At 51.3% G+C, this 23,680-nt stretch overlaps 1 protein-coding gene across 1 annotated transcript; it reads right to left on the bottom strand.

Moving 5' to 3' along the window:
* Positions 1 to 21,337: 21,337 nt before the first annotated feature.
* CUNH8orf33 (chromosome unknown C8orf33 homolog) lies at positions 21,338 to 23,671 on the bottom strand. Its single transcript, XM_024741224.1, has 6 exons — positions 23,575 to 23,671; positions 23,447 to 23,486; positions 23,201 to 23,349; positions 22,917 to 23,001; positions 22,610 to 22,756; positions 21,338 to 22,245 (listed from the first exon to the last, which is right to left on the bottom strand). Exons 1-6 carry the CDS (start codon positions 23,578 to 23,580, stop codon positions 22,106 to 22,108), a joined length of 567 nt encoding a protein of 188 aa, XP_024596992.1. The 5' UTR covers positions 23,581 to 23,671; the 3' UTR covers positions 21,338 to 22,105.
* Positions 23,672 to 23,680: the final 9 nt, after the last annotated feature.

Here is a 23,680-nt window from a genome sequence, read left to right as displayed (position 1 = left end):
CTTTTGTTGCATAGCCCTATGGGTTAACGGCATCCACTCACGGGGACACACAGACACGCACACACACACCTCACACTCCAAGTTTCTTTAGGAGAATCATGGGGTAAAAGCCAATGCTTGTGGGGTTGTGAGGTGCAGAAAGGAAGAGGGTTCCCATGTGCTCTTGAGCCCCCAACTCGAGCCACCGCCCCTCGAAAGACCCCTCGCACGCACCGCCATCTATGTCTGCGGACAGGCTGGGCCCCTTCTCCAGGGACCTCGGCTTCCTGTCCCTGCGGCGATGGCAGCGGTGGTGATGGTGGGGGGCGGCCTGGCTGGCCGGAGCGCGGTCCAGGGCGGCGTTGCACAGACGAGCCACGAGGGGGCGCTGGGGCGCCAGAGTGGAGATGGAGCGCTTCATGGGGCTGGCGCCTGGGGCCGGCTGCGGGCGGGGACACGGGTGGGCACACGGCCTGAGAGTGGGGTCCAGGGAGGCCCAGGGCGGCGGGGAGGCCGCCATGACCCGGGGCTGGGCAGACCACAGGACACGTCCCATCGGGAAGAATGGGCCTGGGACTCTATCCCTGAAGTTGGGGCGTCTCCCCAGACAAGGGAGGCTGTGTCCCAGGGTGCTGGTGGGGGAGGGGGGAGCATGGCGCCACGGAGGGCCTGGCCTACGGTCTGGCAGGGTCCCTGGGGAGGCCCACCGCGGGGCTGGGGTTCAGGGACCACCAAGCCCTGCCCTCTCCCTGGACTGGTCTTGCCCACCCGAGACCCACCGCTTCTTCAGAAGCGCTCTTTGCACAAAATGCTGTTTGTGTGCCTGTCTGTCTCTCCCAGGCCGGGCGGGGCCCAGGAGGCCTCTTGGCCTCAGCGTCCCTACAGGACAGGGAGGTGCAAGGAAGAGGGAGCCTATTGGCCTGGCTGGAAGGATCCCGGGAGGGGGAGCCCAGAGCTGCCTCAGCGGCCACAGTGAGACCACTGTGCCAGCCCTTCCGTCCATCCAGCACCGTGAGGCTGCTCTCCCAGGGCTGAAAGCACAACCCACGGAAATGGACTCACCCAGAGCCACTGCTCGGGCTCAAGCATCAAGGAGGGAGAAGAGGCGCCAGCATGGCACCAAAGGGAGGTGGCCAGGCCAGGAGGGCACCAGGCGCAGTGGGCAGAGACGGGGGAGTGAGGGGTTGGAAGAGGAATGCTCAAACCAGGGGCTGAGCCCGGGAAACAGTACTGCAGCCCCCTGGCCAGGGGCTTCCTGCCAGGTGGTCAAGCAAGTCCCAGAGAAAGAACGTCCAGTGTCCAGAGAGGGAGCAGGGTCACCCCCAGGGCCTCCGAGAGGACATGAGGGAAAAGGGTGGCTTGAGGAGGCCCTGTGTGTGATTTCTGGGGGAGTGAAGAGCTGGAGTGGGAGAGGTGTGTCCCAGAGACAGGGAAGGGCTTGGTCAGTGACACGGGGCAGCGGGGACTCTTGCTGGCCTGGCCACACCTCTCGAGGCCAGCATCGTGTTCTGAGGGTTCCAAACAGGGCCGGTGGTGTCCAGGCTACAGTGCATTCGGGGAGGCACCACCCCAGCAAAGCCCGCATGTGGGACACAAGCTCCTCCATGCCAAGTCTCCTCAGCCCCAACCCCCTCCCATGACCCCAACCCTCCCAGACCACCCACCTGAGTCTCTGCTGCCAGGCGGGGCATGGAGGCCGCTTGGCCCTGGCTCTCCAGCTCGGGATGGGGCTCCCCGTCAGGGCCTCTCAGGGCCATGCTCTGCATCTGGACATCCACAGCCTGGGGGGACAGCAGCCCCCCAGTCACACCCACCCCCATCGCACTCTCACCTTCTCCCCCATGCCAGCCTCCCCCCATCCTGCTCTCGCCCTCACCCTCCCACTCTCACCGCACCCCCAACTCGACCCCCCAGCCCTGGGACCCCTCACTGGTTTTCCTGTCTGCACCACCGGGATCTCCGTGGAGTGGCCATGCTCCAGGGGCGTCGTCACCTCGCAGGGCACCTCCTGGGTCCTCTGAGTGCCCCAGGAGACCGACTCCTTTATGCCACCCTCTTGGGTATGTCTGTGGAGGAGAGAGGATTGTCCTGTGGGCCTGGAGGTCCATGGACCACAGAACCTGGCTCCCACCCACCAGAAACCTCCACCCCGACCCTGTTCTGGGCTAGAAGGAGCCCAGAGGAAGGAGGCCCCTTGAGTGTGGCCACTCTCCAGTGGAGGTACAGCAGTGGTCGTGCCTGCTCAGAGTTGATGGGCAGAGAGCCAGGAATCTCAGGGAGCAGCAGAGGGGCGAGACCAGGACAAACAGACAGGAGTCTCTGCCTGGGCCTAGACCCTCTTGGACATGGCGCTCTGTGCATCTCCTGACCCTCTCCAGCTCACCAAGCCCATCCACTTCCACCCACCACAAGGCCTCACCTGGTCTCTTCACTGCCAGAACATGGAGTTGGCCAGCACACCCGGGGAGGAACTCCAAAGGCTACCCCGTCACGGCCCTGGCTGCCCACCCTGGCCCCAGGTGTCAGTGTGGACACAGCTCTCCTTCTTGGGGACAAAGCTACAACCTTTCATGCACGGCCTCCAGGCAGGCTCGACTCACATGCCGGGCAAGGGAGGACCAAGGAAGACACTAGAGGCGTCTGCATATGGCCTGGAGGAGCCACTTAGCTCCCAGAGGCTGTGCTGAGCCAGGGGAGAGACGCAAGCCCAGAATCGGAGCACAGAGACAGACAGCGTGGACAGAATCAGAAAGATGAAAGCTCTGGTGGGAAGCCTGCTCAGAGAGGGAGACAGCAGTCAGGCCCCAGACACATGCTGGCTGAGTTTTGGGAGCATTGAGGGCTCTTGAGAGGGCGGAGCGCTGGAGGGATGGATCCCAGCCAAGCTGCCAGGATTTTGGGGCCTGGAAAGCTCCAGAGTATTCCCCTTGCTGAACATGGATTCAGAGTCCCAGGTGCTCTGTGGGTAGCAGGATCCTCCCATGAGGACGCTGACCCTCTCCTAAAGGCCTCTGCCACACAAAGGGTCACCAAACACAGAGCTGCGCCACAGGGACGCGGGCAGGCCAGGGAGCCTGAGGGAGAGGAGGCGGGAAGCGGCGGCACCCCAGTTCTAGGGTCTTCTCGTCCCCCTGGAGCCCCCGCCCTGGGGCACAGCTCACTCCCGGGCTCACCGTGAGTGGCGCGCTGAGCAGGCCTGAGCCTTGCCGACGGCCGGATCTCTCGGGCCCTCTGCGTCCTGTGTTCTGCTGCAGAGAGTACACCCTTAGTAACTCCTAACTCCTCAAGCCACGGATCGAGAGGGTGAATGAAGGAATGAGCAAGGGAATGAGTGAGCGATGAAGGAACAGACAAATCGGCAGATGGTGGATCCGTGCTGCCGTGCTGACCCCGAGGACGAAATGTCACAGGCGTGCAAGCCTCTCCCACGAAACACAGTCTCCACCGCCTCCTGACCCCAAGCCACTCCATTCAGGACCCCCTTGCTCCACACCCTAAACTATAACCTAATCCTAACAAGAAGCCTATCCCTAACCCTAACCCTAACCTGTACCCTAACCCTAACCCTAACCCTAACCCGTAACCTAACCCGTACCCTAATCCTAACCCATACCCTAACCCTAACCTGTACCCATACGATAAACTGTACCCTAACCCTAACCCGTACCCTAACCCTAACCCTAACCCGTACCCGTACCCTAATCCTAACACGTACCCTAACCCTAACCGTCGCTGTACCCTAACCTGTACCCTAAATCATATCCGTACCCTAACCCTAACCCTAATCCTAACCCATACCCTAACTGGTATCCTAACCCTAACCCGTAGCCATACCTAACCTGTACCCTAAACAGTACCCTAACCCTAACCCGTACCCTAACCCTAACCCATACCCTAACCCATACCGTAACCCTAACCCGTAGCCGTACCCTAACAAGTACCCTAACCCTAAACCTAGCCCTAACCTGTACCCTAATACTAACCTGTACCCTAACCCTAACCCATACCCTAAACCCTAATCCTTACCCGTGACTTAATTTTTTCTTTTGTATTTTAAAAAATATTTTTCTGGGGTTAAAACAAATTAGCAAAAAAACAAAATAAAACAGAAAGTAACCTGAGTGTCCCTCAAAAGCTAAGTCTGAAATACTTGGTGCATCTGTTCTATGGACTGTTATGCAGCCTATAAAAAGTGTGAGAGCTAAGTCTGTTTTTCTACAGTGAGAAACATGGTGTTCCAGATGCACAGAACAGAACACCTGGATAAAATGAGAAAGCTACACGTTGTGCTGGTCGTTTCAGGGAGTGGGAAAGGAGGGCAGGTGGTAAAATATTATCTTTTCCTTTAATCCTTTAAAATTTCACTTGTTACAAAGAAGTTGAATTATTATTGTACTTTTAAAAAGTAACAATGGAAATGTAAAAGAAAGAAATATATACTGTGTGTTTAATTACATTTCATAGAATTATTATCCCTGAATCATTATTCTGTTAGTACACCAGTATAGAGATTATTTCTTAATATTTAGGTGAGAACCATTTCCTTCCATTTTTGAGAATAATTCTGTAAACTCATTTCCAGTAATGGCACTCTTCCCCAAATCAAAGTTTTAACAAGGGAGATGCAAGCAGAATAATCATGAAAACACAAAGCAATACAACAGCAACAAAAAATTCCTAACTTCCAATAACAGCTCAATTTAGAAGAGGGTTTATATCTTCAGAACAAGAGCATTCCTCCTTGACTTTCTAACCAGTCAAAATCTGTGTATTCTACAGAAAATCTGTGATGTTATTCCCATAAAACTACCCCTTACTGCTTCTGCCTCCATTAGATTTCCTAAGCACTAGTGTTTTAATGTACAGGTTAAAAACAAAATCCTAATGTGATTTATTTATAATGTGTGTGTTCTTTGTGTTATCCTAGTATCTGAAGTCTTCTCCATGGCTGGAACCCAAATAATATTCCTTTAGTTGCTAAGTGGTATCTAGAGAGTGGGAGAGGTTTAATTAATACCCTAACCCTAAAGCGTACCCTAACCCTAACCCTAACCCGTACCATAACCCATACCCTAACCCGTACCCTAACCCTAACCCTAACCCTAACCCGTACCCTAACCCTAACCCTAACCCTAACCCAAAAACCTGTTAGAACTAAAAAGTGAATTCAGTAAAGCTGCAGGGTAAAAAATCAGTACATAAAAATCACTTTTCTTTCTTTTTTTTATATATTTTTTAATATTTATTTATTTATTTATCTTTGGCTGCATTGGGTCTTCGTTGCTGTGCACGGCCTTTCTCTAGTTGCAGCGGGTGGGGCCCTCTCTTCATTGCGGTGCACGGGCTTGTCATTGTGGTGGCTTCTCTTGTTGCAGAGCATGGGCTCTAGGTGCGAGGGCTTCAGTAGTTGTGGCACACGACCTCAATAGTTGTGGCTCGCGGGCTTTAGAACACAGGCTCAGTAGTTGTGCTGCACGGGCTTAGTTGCTCCATGGCATGTGGGATCTTCCCGGACCAGGGCTCGAACCCGTGTTCCCTGTATTGGCAGGCACATTCTTAACCACTGAGCCACCAAGGAAGCCCTAAAAGTCACTTGTCTTTCTATACACTAATAATGTGCCAGCCATCAGAAAGAGAAATTAAGAAAACAATCCCATTTACAATTGCATCCAAAAAATACTTAGGAAAAAATTGAACCAAGGATGTGAAAGCACACTGAAAACTGTAAAACACTGATGAAAGAAACTGAACAGACACAAATGAATGGAAAGATATCCCGTGCTCATGGATGCAAAGAACATTGTTAAAATGTCCATTCTACCAAAACCAATATTCAAATGCAAAGCAAGCCTGGTCAGAACTCCAATGGCATTCTTCCCAGAAATATAGCAAACGTTCCTAACATTTGTGTGGAAACACAAAGGCCCCTGAATAGCCAAAGGGAGTCTGCGAAAGGAGAACTGGTTGGAGGCATCTCCCTCCCTGACTTCACACTACATTATGAAGCTACAGTCATCAAAAAGTGTGGAATTCACACAAAAACAGGCACGCAGACCAGAGGAAGAGAACAGAGACCCAAGAAATAAACCTACGGTTATGCGGTCAGTTAATTCACAAGAAAACAGGCAAGAACATACACTGGGGAAACAACAGTCCCCTCAATAAATGGTGCTGGCAAAACTGGACACCACACACCAAAGAACACTGCACTCTGTCTAAACCACACAAAAACTGGCTAAAAACCCAGTGTTCGGCATCAAGCCCTTCCTCTCTTGGGTCCTCTGAGGACAGACACCCTCAGCAGTGAACCAGACACAAGAACCTTCTCCCCCACTTTTCCTCACCTTTTCCTTTAGCAGCATCACCTCCCAGCAGGTCCAGAGGAGACCTGGCTCCTGTCAGCGTGAACCGGACCCCACAATGTCCCAAAGCCCCAGTGGGTCCTGAGGAGACCCGGCTTCTGTAGGCGAGGACTCGGCCCCGGGTTGTCCTGAAGCCCAGGCCGTCAGCATGGACTTGGCCCTGCGTGTTCCAGAAACCAAACCCCAGTAGGGCTTGAGGAGACCGGGCTCCCATCAGCTGCGCGCAGAGCCAGGTCCGCAGGCAGAACACGCATTTGCCAATCGAGTCACGGAGGCGGGCTCGCGTTCCCCGCCAGCCAATGGGAAAGGGCAGACCAAGCGCCCTGCCAGTTCAGCAGAGGCCCCGCCCCCGGAGGGCAGTTCTGCTCCATCCGTTGTGCTGTGGAAATTCAAATTGAAATACAGCCAAATGACCCATGAATTCTCCAAAATAGTTAAGGAGCAATTAACTCCTTAACCGTAAGAAATGAAATGACTATAGACACAGGCTTTACTTTTTTTTTTTAATATTTATTTATTTAGCTTCACTGCGTCTTAGCTGTGTCACATGGGACCTTTTTTTTTTTCTTAAGTTGCAGCATGCGAACTCTTAGTTGAGGCATGTGGGATCTAGTTCCATGACCAGGAATGAAACCCAGGCCCCCTGCATTGGGAGCGCGGAGTCTTAGCCACGGGACCACCAGGGAAGTCCCTAGACAAGAACCTTAAAACTTATGCCAAATTCACACAAATATATTCACAGACATTTCAAATGCAAGGCTATCAAAATTACAGAGAAACATAGAAGAAAATCTACATGACCTTGGGTTTCGGCTATAGATCATGAGCTTTGAGTTTTAACATACAAAGGCCAATCACAAAAGATAAAAACATGGTGGACTTCATAAAATTAAATATTTCTACTCTGAAAGACCTTATTCAGAAAGTCAAAATGAGGCAGGAGATAAATGCTCTCCAGCCTACACATTTACAACTGGCCTCCTGTTCACACTTCCTGGGGTGAGAAAAAAATGGGCTCCAGGCTGGACATTCATTACCAGCCCCCTGTTTACTTTTCCTGAAGCAAGAGACAAACGGGCTCCAGGACTACACATTTATGACTGCACTCCTGTCTATATTTCGAGATCTGCACCTCGATATAAAAACCAGCAACAGAAATAGGGTAAATAACCAGACATTGAACATTTTTATGGGAGGAACAGAGTGGGACTAAACCCTGTTAAAAGATCAAGAGGTCATACATTTCCCATCCTTGAGGCAAAGGAAACATTGCACATGTGCAGAAAGACTCCTTGGGGGTCAAAAAGGAAGGGGCACCACCCCATAATAGGTGATGCTAAGGTCGTCCCATAGGCCTCTGGGCTGTAATCCATCTTAGAAAAGAGTTCTACACACATGTTGGGGAGGGTCTTAGGGCAGGGCAAGTGTGGAAAAAGAAACCAGATAACTGGCCAGAGGTGAACAGAGACCCGGGAGAACTGCCCCGTATACATGACGAAACCGTCCCTTTACTGCATTCCTCCTCATTGGGGGGCGTCCACACCCTTTCTCTCCGGTGTGCATCTCTGCCTTGCTTCTGTCTTAACTAAACAAACTGCTTCTCTGTGTGCTCTCCCACTTGTTGTGCTATGTCTCTAATAATAAACTTTGTATCTGTTTTTAGTTTTTACCTCAATGAGAAATGCATTTTTCATGGGGGGCAAGAGCTTGTTGGGGGGGGGCTAGGATTCCTGGTTTTCATCCAGGTTACCCAGGTTCAATTCCTGGGCAGGGAATGAAGATCTCGCTTCATGCCACCACTCACTGCTGCCTCTCCAAGATCAAAAAAACAAGCCACAAACTGGGAGAAAAATACTTGTAAACCACATATCCAGTAAAGGATTTGGACTCAAAATAGACAAAGACCTCTAAAACAGCCCCATTTAAAAAATGGGTAAGGATTTGAACACACATCTGGCCAAAAAATATATACAGATAATAAAAATCATACAAAAATTGGGCTTCCCTGGTGGCGCAGTGATTGACAGTCCGCCTGCCAATGCAGGGGACACGGGTTCGTACCCCGGTCCGGGAAGATCCCACATGCCGCGGAGCGGCTGGGCCCGTGAGCCATGGCCGCTGAGCCTGCGCGTCCGGAGCCTGTGCTCCGCAACGGGAGAGGCCACAACAGTGAGAGGCCCGCGTACCGAAAAAAAAAAAATCATACAAAAATTATACAAAAATATCATATACTATTAGGGATTTCCGAATTAAAATCGTGAGCTACCACAGCACGCCTACTAGGATGGTTAAACTCCAAAACTATGGCAATACCGACTGCTGGCGGGTGAGGAGAAACAGGAACACCCCCTCATAGCTGGGGGTGCATGCACAGCCACGTTGCAAGGCAGTTTCGCAGCTTTTTTCCACGACTAATCAAGTCTCCCCTTGGGGCCCAACAATTATGCGTCCAGGATGTAGGCAACTGCTTTGAAAATCTCTGTCCAAAAGCAGACAAGGATGCAATTATGCACAGCAGCACTATTTATAGTGGCTAAAAGCCTGAAGAAATCAGGATATCCTTCACTAGATGACTGCGTAAGCAAAGTGGAGTGCATCCATGTCAAGGCGAGCAGAATATACGGCGCCAAAATATGCCTCTCTGGCATAAGGATTATTTCAGTCTCATTCAAAATAAGAAAGAAAGAGAAAACTGAGACTGACTTTTATGAAGGACATTTATAATAAGGAAATCTCCATGTGTAAGGGCGTGTCCCTCTGTGCACCAGAAATAGAAGGATGATTAAATCTCAAGTCACTCTTATCAAGGGAGAAGTCCCGACTTAAACCTGCATACAGTACCCTTGTTTACTGTGCTTTGCATGATAACCTGCCATTATTGGCTTCCCCCCTTCCCCAAGGTCTTTTGCTTTTATCTGAAGAGGGTATTTGGTATTTAAGGTGATGGCTTTGGCCATTTCAGGGAGTGACTCAGTTTTTCTGGGTAGCTCCCTGTATACAGGAGGTATACATGCTGTTAAACTTCTGTTTTTCTCCTGTTAATTGTCTTTTATTATGGGGCGGGGGTGGGGCTCAACCAAGAACCCGGAAGGACAGAGTGAAAATTGTTTTTCCTCCCATACACATGCAATAGAATACTATGCAGCAGTAGAAAGGAATGAACCATCAACCCATTGAAAGACATGGATAAATCCTCAGTGCGCATCGTTAAGTGAAAGAATCCAGTCTGCGGAGGCTGCACACAGTATGACCCCATTTACGACATTCTGGGAAAGGCAAAGCCACATAGATGATAAGCAGATCATGGGGTGGGGGATTTGAAGTGTTCCATGTGATACTTTAGGATGGATACCTGTCACTATGCATTTGTCTAAGCCCATAGGTGTGTATAGCCCAAGGGGTCAATCAAACTCTATTCAAATTTAGTTATTTATGGTGTAGCAGTATTACAGGATGGAATACTCAACATGACAGAATCTAACTGTATTAGAAATGCATGGAAAAAACTCACTGTAGGAGATGGGATAAAAGGTGCTGACCAAAGTTAACTTTGGAAATGAACGCAATCTCTAGACTAAACGCAGAATGGACTGTACACAAACAGTGGACTTTATTTTATGGAGTTCTTTCCAGGGTGTAGCAGCTAACAATTCTGAAACCTCTGCACATGTAATCTGGAAAGGAGCAATGCACACATAAATGGCAGATGGCGGGAGCCAGGCTCCTTGCTGTGGGAGCGGGAAGTTACAGGTAAGCGAGGGGAGAGCCTCTGCCCTCATAATACTTGGCTGAGCTTCCTGGGAGGATGCTGTGGGGAGTTCACTGGCCGCAGGAAATGCACAGATCTTTACACTGGGAAGGCTCTGCAGACATAGAAACCTCACACCCCATCTTTCCACTCATACCTGCTGCAAACACTCAGCCCTCTGGAACCAGCCAGTTGCAGCTTTTTAGACATTCTCGCCCCCAGGCAGATAAAGGAGCATAAGGGTCTTGCTTACCCCTAAGCTGTCCCAGAGTCCAGGCCCTGGGGTTGAAGCCAGGATGGGGCTGCCTAGACCTCTGACCAGCAGGTGAGAGGAGGGAGGAAGACCTGTCCTGAGGGCAGAGGTTCCCTCAAGCCTGTGAGCCCCGGAGCCCTGATGGGATTCACTCCCAGTGGGGACATGGGTGGAGCCTGCAGTGGTTCCGTTTTCCACCTGGGCCCCTTTGATGAAACCACGGCAGCAATGGGCCCAGACGTCTCCTGGTGGTGTCTCAAACTGACACAGCAGTTTTATAAAGGAACGGGAGAATGAAGCTGAGCTCCTGACAGCCACTCCTTCTGGCTCTGAGTTGCTTCTATCAGGCCCACAGACACATCCGTGGAGTCTGCTGTAACCCGCCTTCCCCCACCTGGCCTTTCCTCTTCCTCCCTGTGATGATCCCAGTGACATTTCCAGCCCGGGCCCCTCTCCCAGGCCAGACGCCTCTGTCCAGCCACTGCATCCCCGTCTCCCTTGGGGGCTAACAGGCCCCTCAGAGGAGTGGGATCCCGCAGCCCCCCACACCCAGGAGCAGCCCCACCTTCCCAGGACAGACCCCTCCCCCACATCCTCTGCTGTAGCTCCTCTCTGAAGTACCTGGATAACAGTGTCTGACGCACGCTTCCTGAGTTGTTTTACAGATTTCTAGCAGATGGAAGACATTACCTACTGCACTTGATGATCAAGAGCCCCAGACCTACTGGCACCTAAGGAATGATACTGTTCACCACCCTGTTAGCTCACTACCAACCAACCAGAGAACTGTGCACCAGCTGACCTCACACCTGTGACCCCTCCTCCAAATCCACACTAATCCCCTCTACGCCCACAGCCCTGGCCCAAGCCCGATCTGGTGCCTGGTTCCTCCATCAGGCCTGACAAAGCTCCCTGCCCCACGGTGCGTCTCACATCCCACACCAACGTGGTCTTTTTGAAGCATAAACGAGACTGACTCTCTCCCACCTGTAATCCCCCAGATGTTTCCCCACTTTCGCTAGGGCATCTGCCGGGAGAGACATCTGCCAAGGCCCTGAGTGTCCCCGGCATCCCCACTAGGCTGCTGGCTCCTGAGCTCCCTGACAATGGGCACCTCAGCAGGCCGGGCGACACGGCAGGAAACCCCAGAACTGCTCACCTCAGGACTGGGCAGGCACTGCCACGGCCTGATCAGAGAGAGCAGAGAAGGGGTCCCCAGCTGGGAAACACACTCTGCACGAGTGGCCTCTCCTTGAGCCATTACATCACCTCGTGTGACTTGAGGGAAGGAAGGACCGAGGCACACTTGGTTCCTAAGGAGGATGGTATAGGCTCAGTCACGTCCCTCCAAATTCACATGCTGAATCCCTAACCCCCAGGACCCCAGGATGTGGCTGTATCTGGAGATGGGGTTTTTAAAGAGATGATCAAGGTAAAATGAGGTCACTAGGGTGGATCCTAATCCAATAGGATTGATGTCCTACAAGAAGAGATTAGGACACAGAAGATCATGTGAGGAGAAGATGGCTGTCTACACGCCAAGCAGAAAAGCCTCAAGGAGAAACCAGCCTGCAGACACCTTGATCTCAGACAGCATCCAGGACTGGGAGGTAGGTCTGTTGTTCAAGCTGCCCTGTCTGTGGTATTCGTTATGGCAGCCCAGAGCAGACTCACACACAGGGTAAAGCAGGTCTCACACTAGACAGCCCACTCTCCATTCCCCTGTATGTGAGTTACAGGAGCCTCAGGAACTGAGGAAGGTGTCCCCGAGGAGAGGCACAAGATATGAGATTTTAGGCATAACACGACTGCACTGATCTTAAACGAGCCTGATCTACATTCACACGAGATGGTTTTGTGCTGTATATACACCCACATTAGCACCTTCAGTCTGAAGTGCAGACCTTTCGCTTCACCACCTCCACTGAGAGCATTACCTTAATCTGCTCTGAGCCACCTCCTATAGGATTTCCACAACCACAAAGCATCAAAGACTGCATGCTGATGCGTAATCACGTTTCACAGGACCCAGAGACTGTGCGCTAGCTTCCGGGTGGCCCTGCCACAGCAGAGCCGCCCAGCTGCCCATCAGAACCCGTGGCCCTTTTTCCTGTTCACATCCACCCTGCACCTCCCAGCTTTCCCACCCATTGCAGCTCGAAGGGGAAGCGGTGGAGGTGGTGAGGGCCTTGGCCAGCCTGTGTCCTAGGATGGAGCCATGTGGTCACCCCATCCCCTGCTGGTTGGAGCCCTCCACCTGAAAGCAGGAAAGAGAAACAAGGAGGACAGAGCCTGGGCTCCAGCACCCACCTGCCCTGAAGTATCACATGAAGGGGACAGAGACATCTTGAGCTTCAGCCCATTTTGGGGGGACACTTTGTTCCAGTAACAAACCTTTGCTTTAAAAACCAAGATGCTTTACAGATCCCTCCCCAACTATAACAGAAAGTGAGGCTTAAGTTCCTCACAGAATAAAGTTATGAGGAACTTACAGGCCTAAGAAACTTAGCTTTGGGACACTCAATTAGTGAAGAATCTAAACAGAGTTTGGGCTTGGGGGCAGTAAATTGAAGAAGTACCAAGGGTTGTTCATACAGGCTTCTGTACCTTTCACATGAGAGGCTTATTTCCTGCTTTCAAGAAGATAGAGAGTCAGAGTGTCCCTCTTGCATCAGCCATTTATTAAGGAACTGTAATTCAAAATAATCGATATGGCACTGTGGAGCAGTCCTCCCTGAGACCCAACAATACACAGAGGTGGGAATACATGCATGTATTTCCTTGCATTATCAGCTGAGCACTTTTAGCTCCTATATGTAACTTTTTAATAACATTCTCTAGTAAAAGGAACCAGAGCTCTTTGAAATAATGGCTGACACTAGGACTGACACAGTAAATATATGAGCCAGGACAATCTTGAATCTTATATCAGAAAATAAGGAAATACCAAGAGAAAAAATCCACAGGATGGAATGATGTCAAAGAAAGACAGGAACCAATGGAAAGAGCTCTCAATAGCCAAAGTAGGAATGAATTTAGCAACAAAATCTGGACTGCTGGATTATAACAAAAGTTAAAATAACAAAGCAAAACAAAAAATACTATCCCCAGGTGTCCATGCTGGTAAAAATAAGTAACTGCACAGGTTTTGTTTGTTTGTTTTAATGACTAGGGTTGAATAGAAATCTCCTATGTGGAAGTCCAAATAATTGATGTGGACACTCAGCCATCCATGGAGTGTGGAGGTGGAGATAACTCCTGTCTCCATAAGTGCTGGTTCCCAAAGTAGCTTCCTCCTAAAGAAGACACACAGTATGGAAATGGGAAAAACTTAACTTCATTGTGGGGGAATCTGACAAACTACCTCAGCCAGGTGACCAAAGTTAATATTAACAGTGATAAGTTGCCCTGAGAGCCTGTTCCCTCGATATAAAGTGATGAGAAAGCACTTTACCCCTGTGATCTGCTTACTCAACACCCATTAACTCAAGCCTAATCCTGAGAAAAACACAAGTAAATTCCAATGTGGGACAGTCAACAAAATAGCTGACCAGTACGCCTCACCAATGTCAAGGTCATAGAAACAAGGAGAGTCTCAGAAACTGTGAAAGCCCAGAGAAGCCTGAACAGACATGATGACTAAATGTCACATGATACCCCTGGATGGCATCCTGGAAGAGAAAAAGTTAGAATGAAGGAAACCCAAGTGAAATATGGATGTCAGTTAATAATAAGGTATTGATATTTCATCATTAATTGTGACAATTCGGTTGAAAACTAGAATGAGAAACCTATTGCATCACACTAGAAATCTAGACGAAATGGATAACTTCCTAGTAAAAACACACATTAACAAAATGGAACGTAACAAAGGAAAATACAAACAGAACAGTTAGCCACCAAAAGACCTCTTCCCCATTTTGCTTCCCCTTTCATTGTTCCAGGATTTCACTCGCCTGGGACAGGGAAGGAATGGAGACAGAGCAACCTGGCAGCTCCCCTAAGTTCGGACCGCTCTCGGTGTCTTCATCTCGCCCAGCCATGCCCCATCCAGTAGGGCACCCAAGGGAGTCTCAGGGATTACTGGTTCTGATGTTATCAGCTATGATTTTTGTGATTCCAATGGACTGGACACACTTACTAAAGTAAAATAAATCTTTTTTGTTTTTGTTTTTGTTTTTGTTTTTGTTTTTGTGGTAAGAGGGCCTCTCACTGTCGTGGCCTCTCCCGTTCTGGAGCGCAGGCTCCGGACGCGCAGGCTCAGCGGCCATGGCTCACGGGCCCAGCCGCTCCGCAGTATGTGGGATCTTCCCGGACCGGGACACGAACCAGTGCCCCCTGCATCTGCAGGCGGACTCTCAACCACTGCGCCACCAGGAAAGCCCAAATCATTTTTAATGATATAAATTAATAACTGCAAGAGACAGGTTTAAGAGTGGATGTGGACCTGGCAGTTCTGGTGGCTCACTCTCTTGCAGTGTGGTCTGGTCTCTCTCCAATCCTTTGTCCTGCTAAATGCCTTTGGGTGGCCCCATTCACAGGAACAGTCTCTCTCGCTGCATCCAGGGCTTCCAGAAACTGCAGGCGACACCCACTCAATGTCCATTTTAACAGAAAGGAAGAGGTTCAGTTACGGTCAGTGATTGTGGTCACCCATCCAGGGCTTTGGCTGTCCTCCCTTGATGGCAGGAAGCTCTTCCACTAGCTAAAATACCAACTTTGCTGTTGGTGGTAAACTCAACACTCTTGCTTTGGGCATCACATCCGAGGCTGGCCCTGATTGCCTGTGTACCTCAAAAGGCACACAGACTTCATTTGTGTCCCTGGGAGGTGGGAGCCCAGGAGTCACACCTGCCCTCTGTCTATATTAATCACCCATCTCCACAGAACACATCTGCTCATTTTCCTGTCTCTGCTCTCTCCTTTACAGAGAACAGAAACCAAATGGTAGGTGGTAAGGAAACTGTTACTCAACGGAGCAGCGTCTCAAGGATTATTCTATACCGTGGAAGCCACAGTAGGCTGGCTTTCCGGAGGGCACAGGCACTGGGTCCAGGATGCACATGGCTCCTGGAGACCACGCAGTCTCTGTGGGAAAACACCAGCTGGGAAGCCACTTGCTCCCATACCTTTGATTTCTCATGAGTATGAATGGCAAAGGTTTGCAACAACCCAAAGGCCAGAGGATTGCAGGGCCACCGTCTGCTGTATGCTGATGGTGGCCAGGGCCACACTCAATGTCTGGAGGGTTATTTCCTCTCAGAAGGCTGGGTAGCTATGAGGGAGGAGGCCCTTTTCTCAATCACGTGGATGTATGGAACTGAAACATCCCAAGGGGCCGTCTATGCTGCCCAGGGAGCTGTTCAATTGCCCAGCAGCAAGGTCAGCTCAGTGATTGGCCACAGGGGCCTGACAGGGCCCAGGCAGGCCTGAGCTGGAGGACCACAGATGCCTGCCTGGGTGGTCAGCGGTAAAGGGATATTCTGAGGTTTTATTATCTACTACTGCCCACTCAAATGGGATGAAGGATGCAGCCAGTCCTGAAGGGCACCGCCAGCCCTCAAGAAGGCAGCATATGGGGGCTGGCAGCGCTACAGCCTTGCATGCATGCCAACACCTCCCACTGAGCGCACTGCGTGTCAGAGCTGGGCTGGAACCTGGGTCCAGCCCCACCCTCCTCATGTTGGTGGCAGGGGACCTTCCTGACTTCTGAGGCCCTCCACAACCACAGACTGAGGTTAAGTTGGAGATGAAACAGTCAGCAACCAGAGCAGACATTTCTTTCATCTTCTTTAGAGTCCAGGATGCAGAGAGGAAGCAGAGGCGGAGCAGAAAACCAACAGTCCAGCTTGACCCCACGTCACTTGCACCAGGTGAGTCCTGTCCATCGTGGAGGCTCAGATAGACGAGAGAGGGGAGAGCGAAGCAGGCCCATTAGATCGTGAACGCTAGGTGTGTAAAGTCTGAGTACTTTCTGGTTTTCTTTTTATTTACAGGAATTTCTGTTTTTCAGTCAATAAGATACGCTATTAGTAAAATGAAAAGATTAAAATTGTGTATACCTTTTCACATGCCCCTCACTACATGTGAATTCTGTAGAAGGTACACATCTTCAGAAATCTCTTCTTACAAGAGTCACGGATTTACTTACTAAAAGCTGGCTGGAATCAACACACGTGACTTTGCAGTTTCAGGATTGCCAGGGTCCCTGGCTTGCTGGGCCGCAGTTCCTACTTTCCACCTCTGTAAGATGCAGGTGGAGAAGCAAGGATGAGACCTGTCCCTCTATTGTTAGGGACGTTGTCCCTAACTCAGGCACTGACGAAATCCCTGACTCAAAGCCTGTCACTCTCGCTAACTCAGGCTCTGATTCTGTCCCTACCTCTAGCCCTGATGCTTGTACTATTTGAGGCCCTGACATTGGTAGTAAATAAGGTCTTGATGTCTCAATAACTAAGGTCTTGACACTATGCCTAGCTCATTTCCTGACACTATCCCTAGCCCTTCACCTGACACTGTCCCTAGCTAATGTCCTGCCTCTTATCCTAACTAAAGCTAGATTTACTACTCACCCTCTTACTGAAGAAAGTAAGCTGTGTGTTCAGGAATTCCTTCAGGAATGTCAGCCTCTCAGTTATCAGTTTCAAAGGCTTGAATGTCATTTTAGATATATTCTTCCCAGCGTGTGGAATGAATTATAAAATTCTGCAAATCTTCCCCACACTCCAGTCTTGAACGTTTTCTCGCTTTCTTCCCAGCATTTCTAGAGGTTAGTTTACAGCTTTAGATCTACTCTTCCAGCGTTCATTATTGTGAATGGTGAGTGAGAAGCTAGCATCCCTTTCGAAGGAAGGCAACAGGAGAGTGTCTGGGTGTCACTGTTTCTGAAGCTCCCCAGGTGTGGGGTCCACATGACCAGAGGGGAGTGGGCAGCTGGGGCCCAGGACTGGAAGGGCAAGACTTTAGGTGGGGATCAGCTTCTGCTGAGTTCCATGGGGGCACAGCAAGCAGACAAACTAGGCTGTGACCCCAGGACACCAAGGTATGTGTAGTTGCAGGTGGACATAGCTGGGGCTCTGAAATCTCAGGGGCAGAATGCACCAAACCTGTCCAGGCATCCAGAGGGTGGGGGACACACCTCCATTTTTCAGGAGACAGCAGGACTCAAAGTAAGGGGGAGGGCTTCCCTCTGCTGGAAGGAACACAGTCCTCAGAACAGGCCATAGGGAACAGAGTAGGCGCTGATAAAGTTTTGTAGGAAAAACAAATGGTCTGTTTTACTAAAAACCAACGTGTACATTACATTTTACAAAACTGCATCCATTCTGACCTCTTGGCCCCTTCCCTAACTCCACAAAAAAAGGGGGTACTCAGTGAGCTATGAGGACAGGGTCCCTCCTACAATGCTCAAGGCTGCCCAAGCACCCCCGGAGCCCTGGTCCAGTGCACACAGGGATGTGGGAGCAGTGGAGCCAGCATACTGCTGCCACCAGCTCAGGACACCTAGAGCCTGTCCAGAGTCCTCGCCGCCATCCCAGGTGAGGGTCCTGCCAGGACCACAGACACAGTGACCCACAGGCTGAACCTCAACTGGATTCACAGGTGGGCCCTGCCTGGGTGGCTCCAAGCGGCAGGAGGAAGAGACCAGGCAGCACAATTGTGGTCAGCACTGCCCGGGGCCAGTGCAGGGACAGGCAGGGTTTCCATCCCAGCACCTCCTTCTCCAGGCAGGATTAAAGAAGTCCAAGATATAGCTGATCTAGAAGGGGGTGAGAGAACTGACTGGATGGGGACCCAGGTGGGAACAAGGAACCTGGGGGGGGGCAGGCGGACAACGGGTTTCTTAAAGGTAGGAGGCAGATGTCTCCACAAGGAGCAGGAGTGGGACACTAGGTAGAGAGTGGGGTGCAGGGAGCCCACGAGTGCACGGGTACTGAGTGTGCGGAGCAGTGAGAAGAGTCGGGCCTGGGGGCGGGGCAGGCAGAGCGGGACACCGGGGGAAGAGCGGGCTGGGGAAGACTGTCTTCTCAGAGCAGGAAGGAGAAGAGGATGAGAGGGGCCCCAGGAAAGCAGGGACTAGGAAAAGAAATAGGGTCCCTGAGTGGGGTCACTGGGCAACTGGGGTGGGAGTCGGGGGGCTCACAGTGTGGCTGGACACCAGCACCCCTGCAGGGGTCAGGCCAGGAGGACATCGTCCAGGGGTTTGTGTCACACATGTGGGTGTAGCTCACACAGAGGGCAAAGGCCACCTGGAGGATCTGCAGGTGAGCCACTAAGCCGTGGAGCTGGTGTCGGCCTGAGACCCCCACCCCACACCGGGACCTGCTGCACAGACCAGAACACGCTAAAGAGCACGGCAGGTGGGTGAGGGCCTCCAATTCACCTTGCCCACCACTACCGCTACCCACCCCATGCACAGATGGCTGAACAGAGGACAGGGGAAGGGATGTGACTTAGCTGTAGCTGCACAACAAAAAAGTCACAGAGGGGGCCCCACCAAGACCACCACTGGGTACAGGCCAAAGGAGGCGCACCCCAAGTAGAAAGATGATCCGAGACTGGAGAGGGCGGCCTAGCTGACTGCCCACCCAGAGGCCAGGCAGTTCCCCCTCATCTCTGGTCTCCACATGCGTCCTGTTTCCTTGTCCCGTGTTTCCCAAAGTCCAGGGCCTGCTGCAGGTGGACTCTCTACGGAACCTGCTGCACTGCACCTCAGAGCTGCTCACCCGTGTGTGCCCCTCCCCAGCTCAAACTGAGGAGTGACAGGGTGGAGTTACTTCCCCATCAAAGCCATTTACTCTCCCAGAGGCCAGTCCTGCTAAGATCTGAAGGAAGAACAATCAGGCAAAGGCAGCAGCACAACTGAAGACCTTTAAGCAGGATTAAGTTGGTTACCTCAGGAGCAGACAGGAAGCCAGCAAGGCAGGAATGTGGGTGGCGGGGAGGGAGCCACATCAGACAGGGCGTCAGGAGCCTAAACGTGTGCAGGCCCTGTGTGGGGCCTCATCCACCAGCCTTCATATGGTATCCTAGGAACGATCAAGCCACTGGGTCAGAGGAGCAGAACCCAACACACATGGAGGACGAACTCTAGCTGGTGAACAGACAGGAGGCAAGAGTGGCGGTCAGAGGGGACTCACACCTGGAGGATCACGCAGCATTCAGGGTGAGAGATCTGGCCAGGATGAGAATACTTAGCAGAGAAGACAAAGAAAGCACAGAAGATCTGAGATTTTTTGAAGACAGAGCTCGTACCAGCTGAAGTACTGAACACGTGTGGGGGAGAAAGGGCAATAGAGGACACAATACCGTGATTTATAAGAAATATATATATATGTGTGTGTGTGTGTGTTTCATTCAAATGATCAAAATATTTCTCACATGTATTTGGTCTTCATCCACAGTTTCTGGCTCACTGCTCCAAAAAACCCTTGGAATTTTCTGAGGAACAATGGCGATAGGCTATTTGGTCTCTTGTCCTCAGTTCCTGAAAAACACTTCAGGGAAGGTGACTTTCAAATTCCGACCAAAGATGGAGGCTGGCTGGCAGAACTAAGCATGTGATTAGAGGGTTAAAACTCCCCACCTCTGGGGAGTGGAGGAGGGCTAAAAGTTGAATCAATAATGTCTACGTAAGGAAGACTCCATAAAATACAAAAGGACGGGGTTTAGAGAGCTTCCAGGGGGTGAACACGGAGACGGAAGGAGAGTTCCATACCTTTCCCCGTGCCTGGTGCTATGTATCTGGCTTTTATTCATATACTAGTAATAAACTGGTAACCTAGTGAGTGAACAAGTTTTCCTGAGTTCTGGTATTCATTATAGCAAGTTAACTGAACCCAAGAAGGGGGTCACAGACACACCCAGGAGTACTTCCCAGAACTTCTGCTGCCAGTGTCCTTGTCCCCATGGTGAAAGAGAGCCACCGCCTGCCTCTACAGGAGACCCTCCAGCACTAACAGCCGTGTGGATGAAAGGCTCTTGGTGCTGCAGCCAGGAGTCAGTGCTGTGCCTCTGAGTTGTCATACAGAGTGAATTAAGTCAGAAAGAGAAAGACAAATACCGTATGCTGACACATATATATGGAATTTAAGGAAAAAAAAAAACTCATGAAGAACCTAGGGGTAAGACAGGAATAAAGACACAGACCTACCAGAGAATGGACTTGAGAATATGGGGAGGGGGAAGGGTAAGCTGTGACAAAGTGAGAGAGTAGCATGGACATATATAACTACCAAACATAAAATAGATAGCTAGTGGGAAGCAGCCGCATAGCACAGGGAGATCAGCTCGGTGCTTTGTGACCACCTAGAGGGGTGGGATAGGGAGGGTGGGAGGGAGGGAGATGCAAGAGGGAAGAGATATGGGAACATATATATATGTATAACTGATTCACTTTGTTATAAAGCAGAAACTAACACCCCATTGTAAAGCAATTATACTCCAATAAAGATGTAAAAAAAAAAAAAACACAGGAACCTGATTTATAGCCAGTTGGTCAGAAGTATAGGGAACAACTATAGGACTCGTGACTGGCATGTGAAGTGGAGGGGGGGGTCTTGTGGGACTGAGCGCTTTTCCTGTGGAATCTGATTCCATCTCTGGGTAGACAGTGTCAGAATTGAGTTGCATTCTTGGACACGCTGCTGACATCCAAGAATTGCTGTTGGTGTCGGGAACCCTCAACACAAACACACACACACATTGGAACTGGATCCACGAACCTCTTTTGCAGAGGTGACACAGATTTTTGGCCTGATCAACTAGTCGGGCAGTAGTGCCATTCACTGAAAAGCAGAAAACAAATGGAGATTTAGGGACTAATCGGATGTTTGGGACATGTCAAGTTTGAAATGCCTGTGAAACAGCAAAATAAGAGATGTTGAGTAGGCAGGTGGGCTCCAGGTATCTATCTAGTCTGGTCTGCAAGTTTGGGAGACACCTCCAAAGATGGCACCACAACCACTGAAGAGGATTAAGCCCCCTTGAAAACCCAACTTAATGCAGAAGGCCTGGGACTATCACCTGGAGCAGCTGACATCAGAGCTTGTCCACTGAGGCTCAATGTTAGTGTCTGGCTGGGATTCTTAGGGCAGGAAGCTATCTGCTCCTCAGAACAAAGCCTGGGCTGCTGGGGGCTACGATGGCTCCCCAAGGATGCTACCTGCTCAGGAATGAAGGCAATACAGACAAAAGACCAAGCACTGGGGTGAGAGCCAGGACCCAGCAGTGCCATACACCACCTCATCTATATAGACAGTTAACACACGCTTTCACTCTTCCACTTTTGTGAGGAATACTTTTATTATGGCAATAAGACACAATGGCATGGAGCTCTACACCACCTGACAGAACATCCTCCCATAAGTGAGCACCAGTGCATAACTATGTCACTTCCCTACTAATCCTTATTACCAACATCTACTTAGTCTGCTCCTAAGCCTGTTAAAAGAGTCCTTCTACAACATGCTAAACACTCACTTCAGTTTACTGTAGAAACTTCTGAACGGACCTCCCTCTTCTGGCAGGAGAGACATTTCAGCTGAAAACCTATAAATGGGGTCCTGGGCTTGTCTGACAGTCAGGTCAGTACCCAACATGCAGGTCTTGCATCTTCCCAACAGCCATGGCACCAGATTCACTGACCAGCCAGGGAGAGAGCAACCCCACATCTGTCTGACAGAGCATTCCTGGAAAGCTCTGCACTCAAGACAAACCCCTGCACCAACTGCAGAGGAGGACCGTTCCAGAATGGGGAAGAGGCTAAAAGAAATTGAACCTAAACTCTTCATCAGGAGTGTCTAGGGTGTCCTTGGCTCTCCCTGTTAGACGAGGCCTGCAGACCCTTCGGCTCTTCTTTCTGGCCGCCTCACCTACAGGCTGCACCTGGACTGAGTGGGCAGCTGTAAGGGAGGGGAGAGACTGTATCAGAATTGAATGATAATGGCTAATGCTAACTGTGCCCATACAACTCTATCCCCATTGTAAAAATTAACTGACTTACTTCTCAAAATTATAAGGTATCACACCCCCTTGAGAATCACAGAGAGATTCACTAACTCTCCTGCCCCTGCCTCCCTGGTCCAAGCCCAAGTTCTGTGTTCCTGAGATCCAGGCTTTCTCTCTCCCTGCTCCCTGACGCTCCTGAGCCATCTTCTACCCCCGCCAGCCCTACTGCTCTGGGCTTCCTCCTTCCACTGCCCAGGCTCTTCCTCCCCGCCCCCTTGAACTAGGCAGGTGTGCACCAACCAGTTCCCAGGTCCTCACCGGTCCTGAGAGCCCGCAGGGCCATGCACCACTCGGCTTCCATCTGAGCCCTGTAGTCCCCGAACAAGGAGCGCATCAGCTGCCTCTTCCGGGGCAGGGGGGTTCTTTGGCTGCGCAGGATTCGGATTGCCCCAAGAGCTTGCTCTTCTGCAAATGAAAACACAGGACTAGTAACCTTCTCTATCCTCACCTCCAACTGTCCTACCGCAAAGGTAACGATTCCACCCCTTGGGAGCACCTGCTGGCCACAGGACTGTCACCGTTCACCCGCCCCCGCCCCCCGCAACTCTACAGACAGGCCCCTCACTCTGCTTAGGGGTGGGTCTCTGCATCTTCAGCCCCAGCTCCAGCTTTTCCACGCACCAGGCCAGTTCCCGGGCCAGCTGCTCCGCCTGTGGTGGATCGGGGATAGTGGCTGTAAGAGGGTACCTGGACCCCGCGGCCTCCAGCCCCATTCCACAGGAACACAAAACTCCCCGTCTCATCCTCTCCCCGCTTTAAATCCGCAAATCCGAGACTACACCCACCGGCGGATTCCCACCCAGAATGCACCCCGAGGCTCCACCCTTCCCGACTAAGGCCCGCCCTTGCCTGGGCCTCCGCACTTAGGGGGGCTTCCTCTGAGGCCGGCGTTTCTGTGGCTTTCCCGCCTCCATTCGCCGCAGAGGCCCCATTCCGGGTTTTCTTCTTCTTCTTTTGTTTCTTGGCCCTGGAGGCAGCGTCACTGTACGTAGGGTGCCCTAAGCAGACAGACTTGATAGGGCCTTACAGTGGAAGGACTCGGGGCGCCAGGAAGCGGCGGAGGGAACCGGGGGCTGCGGGGTGCGCGGGCAGTACCTGGGGCTGCCGATGTCTCCCGAGCAGGATGTCCTGGAGCCTGGAGAAAGGGGGACAGTACGAAGGTCACGAAGAGCCACCAAGGGCCCAGGGCCCCGACACCGGTGCGCCCTCACCGTAGCACTCACCGCCATGCGCTGCAGCCGCAGCCAGACCCTGAGGAGGGCTTCAGGACCGACGCCGAATTCGCTCCCCGCGAAACACGTCTGCGTAGCAGAGTTCCGCAGAGCCTGT

The sequence above is a fragment of the Neophocaena asiaeorientalis genome, unplaced genomic scaffold, assembly GCF_003031525.2.
Source record: "Neophocaena asiaeorientalis asiaeorientalis breed wild unplaced genomic scaffold, Neophocaena_asiaeorientalis_V1.1 scaffold177, whole genome shotgun sequence".
Taxonomy (NCBI): Eukaryota; Metazoa; Chordata; class Mammalia; order Artiodactyla; family Phocoenidae; genus Neophocaena; species Neophocaena asiaeorientalis.
Note: the sequence above shows the minus strand (reverse complement) of the source record. Positions and strands in the feature narration are given on the sequence as shown.